Consider the following 6,326-nt stretch of genomic DNA (forward strand, 5'->3'; position numbering starts at 1 on the left):
ACCTGAGCAGGGGGTTGGATTAGATGACCTCCAAGGTCCCTTCCAACTCTGTTATTTTTGTTGTTGTTGTTATTTTTTTGCATTGCCGGCAATGGGGTGGGCACAGCTTTACAGGGAACAGGATCAAGAAATTCAAGTGGGCAATTCTGAATAAGTGCAGCTACCATCCTGACTTTTTCTGACATACACCATGTCCGCGAACACTTCTGTACTCAAGCTTTTTAGACTTAAATGGAGGCTGTGCTTTTTTTTCTCTCCATTTTCTTTCCATTATTTCCAGACTCACGTTCAGTCTCTGAATGAAAACTTTTCACAGATGGATCCAAAATAAATCAACCTTCAGCTGCTTTTTTTTTTTTTGCTAAAAATAGCCAACAGAGTCTATATCAACCTCCCTTTGAGGGGGGGGAGGAAAGAAGAAGAAGAAGAAGAAAAAAAAATCAGCAAAGAAGGAGGAAAAGCTAGAACTCTTGAATTAAAATGTTGAGACAAGGTGAATGGTATGTTTCTTCTAAAGAGGTGAACGTTGGCACTTTGCAAACATGCAATTAGGAAGTTCACAAGCTGTGAACAGACACCCACAATAAGCTGCTAAGAAGGTGGGAGTTTCTCTCTGAGCTCCATTTCACACGTTTGGAAGGGTGGTTTTTTTTTTTTTTTATCCTTTGCAGCTGCAGATCGGAAGCCATCTGGGCTTCCTCAGGTTGCTGCTGCATTGCCAGGTAGATAAAATATTTGGTTTCGCCTCTTCCTCCTGCTTTATGTTAGTGTTTTTAATTAAGATGACAGGTAGTTCTTGATAGAGGACCAAAACTGAGCCCAAAATTTCTGTTGCCAAGCAAGACAGTTGTTAAGTGAGTTTTGCCCCATTTTACGATCTTTCTTGCCACAGTTGTTAAGTGAATGACTGCAGTTGTTCAGTTAGTAACACAGTTGTTAAGTGAATCTGGTTTCCCCATTGACCTTTGTTAGAAGGTTACAAGAGGTGATTGCATGGTCCAAGAACACTGCAACCCTCATAAATACTATTCTGCCACGAAGAAGCTATTCTCCAGCTATTCTCCAAAGTGCCTGAAGGCAGGATAAGAAGCAACTAACTCACTCTTTGGAAACTAATCAAGGAGAGAAGCAACTTAGAACTAAGGAGAAACTTCCTGACAGTTAGAACAATTAACCAGTGGAACAACCTGCCTCCAGGTGGCTGGAGAATTCTGGGAGTTTAAGGCTACACATCTTCAAGTTGACACAGTTGAGAGATGCTACCCTATGGTACAAAGGATAGGAGGTGCAAATTTGCAAGAATCAATTACTACAATGCTATTTTTATAGGTTATCTCAATCAAATATAGTTCCAATCATCTTGTTGAATCAATTTCTTGGTCTACCTATTTGTAAGGTTGACCAGTTACTAACCATCATTTAACCTTGCCTACCTCATGGAGGTATTGTGAAGGTAAACTGACAGATGGTGAATTATGAGCCACTCAAAGGAAATGTCAGTATAAATGAAATGCTTTGCTCATCTTGGGTTTCGTGTCATCATCACCGTCACCATAGTAGCTATTAAATATTAATTTAAATATTGATTTAGCTCTTTGCTGATTTCTTGGTGATGCTTTTTAATATTTTCTCTTTCAGGCTATTGTAAATTGCCTGGTGCTCTTTGATAAGTAGAAAGGTGGGGAATAATAATAATATCACCCACAGAAGATATTTCAAGGTATCTAGGTCTCCTTTCTGAAATACTTCTGCAAAATCTAGTGCAAACTTCAAAACCAGATTTACCTTTGCTTTTGGAGGTGTGCTTCAGGTGTGTTTTTGCTCCAGAAGCCAGAACAGGTTCTTGGTCATTTACAAATCGGAGAAACCAGCGCCTCCGTAACTGTCTCAATTCAGAGTTTCTGGAAATCAACCACCGCGGTCCATCTTTCTGGTCCGGGTTGGGCCCATACACTGTATCCATGTTCACGAGAAGCTTAGAAGTCAAGCGAGGCACCTGCACTGGTCTGCTCTCTGCATTTGTGTCCCCTGGCAAAGTCTCAGCAACTGGTAGGCCCTGATTCCTGGAGAAGCCTCGGGAACCTTGCTGCAGAACCAAGCGAGATCTCTGTAGAAGGAGAAGGCTACCTGCCATCAGATAGGCGGCTGTGAGGAAAAAGAGCAGAACCTGGGTCCTCCGAAGAAACTTTTGTGGTCTGAAAAAGGATTTGGCCATACCCTTCCTGGGAAACGGAGCCGTTCACACCTTTAGAACAGCTTTGAAGCCACACCTTGGCTTCTTGCTAAGTCCTCCCATGGGTTCATCTTAGAACTTTTCCTGTCTCAAATAAGCTTCTTTCTGCAATCACCACTAGGTTTGTCGCCATTAGTCCTGAGGAGGCACTGAGGAGGCTTCCAGAAGACCAAAACATCCAGTCAACCATCCACAAGCATCTTCTTGATTGTGGCCCGTCACACTTCAAAGACTCAGTTCCTCAGATCTGCAATAAGAAAGCAAAATCTGTTCAGTTCCGGTTTATCAATTTGTTCTCCTAATCCATTCCATTCCTCTTAGCTGAAACCTTAATCTGTAATTTACCACAGTCTGTTTCTATCACAGTCTGTAGAAATAATAATCCTTCAAAAATGCCGGATGAGACATAGGGTAGGAGAGAAACAAAACAGAGGGCCTTCAGCTTGCGGTAACTCATTTTCCTTCTACTTTCTCTGAATTTCACCACAGTTCACACTGAGACAGTTTGCGATGATAAGACATTTGATCTTTTGGCAGCTATGAGCTCAGAAAGCTCAGACTGCCCAGGTTGCTGCTGATACAGTTCTAAAGGGGAATTATTGAGTCTGTCGTTTGTATTTCTACAACTGTCTGGTTTGGTACAGTAGCCAAACAGGACAGGTACAGATTTCAGTGGATAGCTAGGACTGCAGAAAAAAACAATTGCAACCAGCCTGCCTTCCATTGAGGGCCTGTATATTGCAAGGGTCAGAAAGAGGGCTGACAAATATCTACAGACCCCTCTCATCCTGAACATAAACTGTTTCAACTCTTCCCTTCGAGACACCGCTATAGGACATTGCATGCCGAAACAACTAGACACAGTTTTTTTCCCTCATGCCATCAGTCTGCTGAATACCTAATAACCACAGTATTGCCTTATGCCTAAGGATATTTACCCACGTAATAGGACTATATTACTGTGGGAAGTCAGCCCACCCCAGAGACAGAAATATTTTGGGGGATATTAAAAAGGCAGAATAATATATTTCCCCAAAGGAATAATGGAAAATCTTAAAAGGCAGACCCTGCCCCCCCTCCAAGTCTCTCTGCCCCAAGCAGAAACCAGGTCTGTAGAAATGCAGATTTGTTAATTCTTTCAGAAAGATTGGAGCCAGGAAGCTTGGAGCTGATGGGATTAGAAAGACAAAGATCCCTAGAATCAACAACCCCTCACCCCAAAAAATCCAACACAGGACATAGTCATCAAGCCCAGCCCCAGGGTACGACCTTTGGGACATAATAGGATTAACCCACCACCATCAGAATACCAGAAAGGACATGCTCAGAAGCTCAGGTCAAAGTACATGACACAGTTTCAAAGCCACAGGAAAAGGAACTCCAAACCCCAAAGCCCAAGACAGTATAAAAACCCACCACTCCCTACTACATGTATTCAGCTTTCCCAGAGCCTCATTTCTGTCTGGCTCTGCTCTTCAATAAACTACAACCTTCTTTCTAAAGCAGTCTCCATTTTGTTTATTCCCGGTTTGGAGTGGACCCTGATGAAGATTTTTCTTTCAACTTTACTATTATCCTTCTCATCTTTCCTATTACCTTCTCCTGTTGGTATTTTATGATTATATTACTTTGTTGTTTGTCTGTACACTGAGTGCTTATGCACCTGAGACAAATTCCTTGTGTGTCCAATCACACTTGGCTAACAATGTTCTATTCTATTCTATTCTATTCTATTCTATTCTATTCTATTCTATTCTATTCTGTATTCTATTCCTATTCTATTCTATTCTATTCTGTATTCTATTTCTATTCTATTTCTATTCTATTCTATTCTATTCTATTCTATTCTATTCTATTCTATTCTATTCTGTCCTGTCCTGTCCTGTCCTGTCCTGTCCTGTCCTGTCCTGTCCTGTCCTGTCCTGTCCTATCCTATCCTATCCTATCCTATCCTATCCTATCCTATCCTATCCTATCCTATTCTGTATTCTGTTTTATGGTATTTTGATTTCAGTGCCTAAAATGGAACCATGGAGAAATGGATTCAGACCCTATTTTAAAACAAGCTACATAACCTATTTTCAACCAAGTTTATCCTTGGATTTTGGGTGGGCCAGCCAATGAAAAGTTAAAACCTAATTTAAATTAAAACCTAATTAAAACTTAGCAAAATTAATTGAATACAGTAGAAAGGATTGTTCCCTGTGCATTTAACAATTATCCCCTTCTGGAACATTAAAATTACATCACTGCCAGTTGTTTCAGGAGCTCTGAACTGCAAACAAGTCTCAGATGGGGTTGTCGACTGTGTCCTCCTTTTTTAAAGCAAAGCAGCTTAATCTGCATTCCCAGGATTCATACATCAGAATATAGTTATCCATATTTCACATTCCTCCACATTTTCCATTTCACTTCTTTCTAGAAGAAAATGTGCACAAGCATCTATATTTTAGGCAAATATTGATTAAAAAAGAGTACTTTAGGGGAAATGCAAATTTTAGAGAGGAAATGTACATTTAGAGAGTAAATACAGATGTTCATACTATCTTTGAAAACTCCATGAAGAAGAGTTTTATGTTTGACCTTATGTAAAGCTGACACAAATTGGAAATAGATTGATTTATCTGTTCTTAAAGTAGTAAATATGCCAAGCCTAGTTAATGATAATTGAATCCATATAGTTTTCTTGGAAATAACATAGGCTTGCCACAGTGGTGGGATTCAAATATGTGAACAACTGGTTCTCTGTGTGGATGCTGCTTCCTGAAGTCCATTCTGGACCTGGGCAACAAAAAATTAGCTACTAGTTCTATTGAACTGGTGCGAACTGCCTGAATCCCACCACTGGCTTGCCATTGCCTTCGTCTAGGCTGCTTTCCTCTGCAAAACTTCCTAAATCAACAAAATAAGTGGCCATAGTCCCTCTATGGGATTTTTCCTGTGGTCTTGATTCTTCAAGGAATAGTTTCTGAATGTTGGTGTCAGCTCCAATCATCAAATAAACTACCCAAAATCAAATAGACTACCAAAATATTGTGGCGTGTGCTTAAAATAGAAGGACCTGTCCAGAGATATCCACAACAATACAGGTAATCCTTAACTTACAACCACAATTAGGATCGGAATTTCTGTTGCTAAGTGAGATGACTGTGAAGTGAGCCACGTCTGATTTTATGACCTTTTTGCCATAGTTAAGTGAATTCCCATGGTTGTTAAGTGAATTGCCATGATTGTTAAATGAATCACACAGTTAAGAGAATCTGGCTTCCCCATTGACTGTGCTTATTGGCAACCAGCTTGGAAGGTCACAAATGGAGATCCTGGGATCCTTCAACTGTCATAAAAACATGCCGGTTCCCAAGCACCCAAATTTTGATGACATGACCACAGGGATGCTATAATGGTTGTAAGTGTAAGGTCCAATCATAAGTCATTGCAAACAGTCAGAAATGTGAACTGGTTGCCAAGATCCTGACATGCAGTCATATGACCGCACAAGAGGCCTGGCCCTCAGAACCAGGCCACAGTTACCTCAGGGGAGGTTCATCGTGACATCAAATGGTCGCTAAACAACTGTTCATAAATCAAGGACTACCTGTAATCTAATCCAATCATTGTTTTATTATCATTACTGATAAAATTATTCATTTTATCAATGATAAAATTATTTTATTTTATCATTGCTGCTGATACAGGTCTACAAAATTGCTGATAAAATTATTTATTTTATCAATGATAACATTATTTATTTTATCATTGCTGCCGATACAGTTCTACAAAGGAATTATTGAGTCTGTCATTTGCACTTCTAAAACTGTCTGGTTTGGCACAGCAATCAAACAAGACAAACATACTTCAACGGATAGTTAGGACTGTAGAAAAAACAATTGCAACCAGCCTGCCTTCCATTGAGGACCGGTACAATGCAGAAGTTAAAAAGAGGACCATGAAAATATCAACAGATCCCACACATCCTGATCATATACTGTTTCAATTTCTTCCCTCAAGATGATGCTACAGGGCATTGCACATCAAAACAACTAGACACAAAGTCCCCCCCCCCCCATACTATCACTCTGCTAAACAACTAATT

General features: G+C 40.1%; 1 protein-coding gene across 1 annotated transcript in view; it reads right to left on the minus strand.

Moving 5' to 3' along the window:
* Positions 1–2,248, minus strand: part of WSCD1 (WSC domain containing 1) — a 42,032-nt gene extending 39,784 nt beyond the window's left edge. The window contains exon 1 of the mRNA XM_015822805.1: positions 1,786–2,248. Coding sequence (XP_015678291.1) covers positions 1,786–2,215 — 430 coding nt within the window. The 5' untranslated portion in view covers positions 2,216–2,248. The remainder of the gene's footprint in view (positions 1–1,785) is intronic.
* Between the last annotated feature and the right edge of the window lie 4,078 nt (positions 2,249–6,326).

Source organism: Protobothrops mucrosquamatus, unplaced genomic scaffold (assembly GCF_001527695.2).
Source record: "Protobothrops mucrosquamatus isolate PMUCROS unplaced genomic scaffold, P.Mucros_1.0 scaffold1680, whole genome shotgun sequence".
Lineage (NCBI taxonomy): Eukaryota > Metazoa > Chordata > Lepidosauria > Squamata > Viperidae > Protobothrops > Protobothrops mucrosquamatus.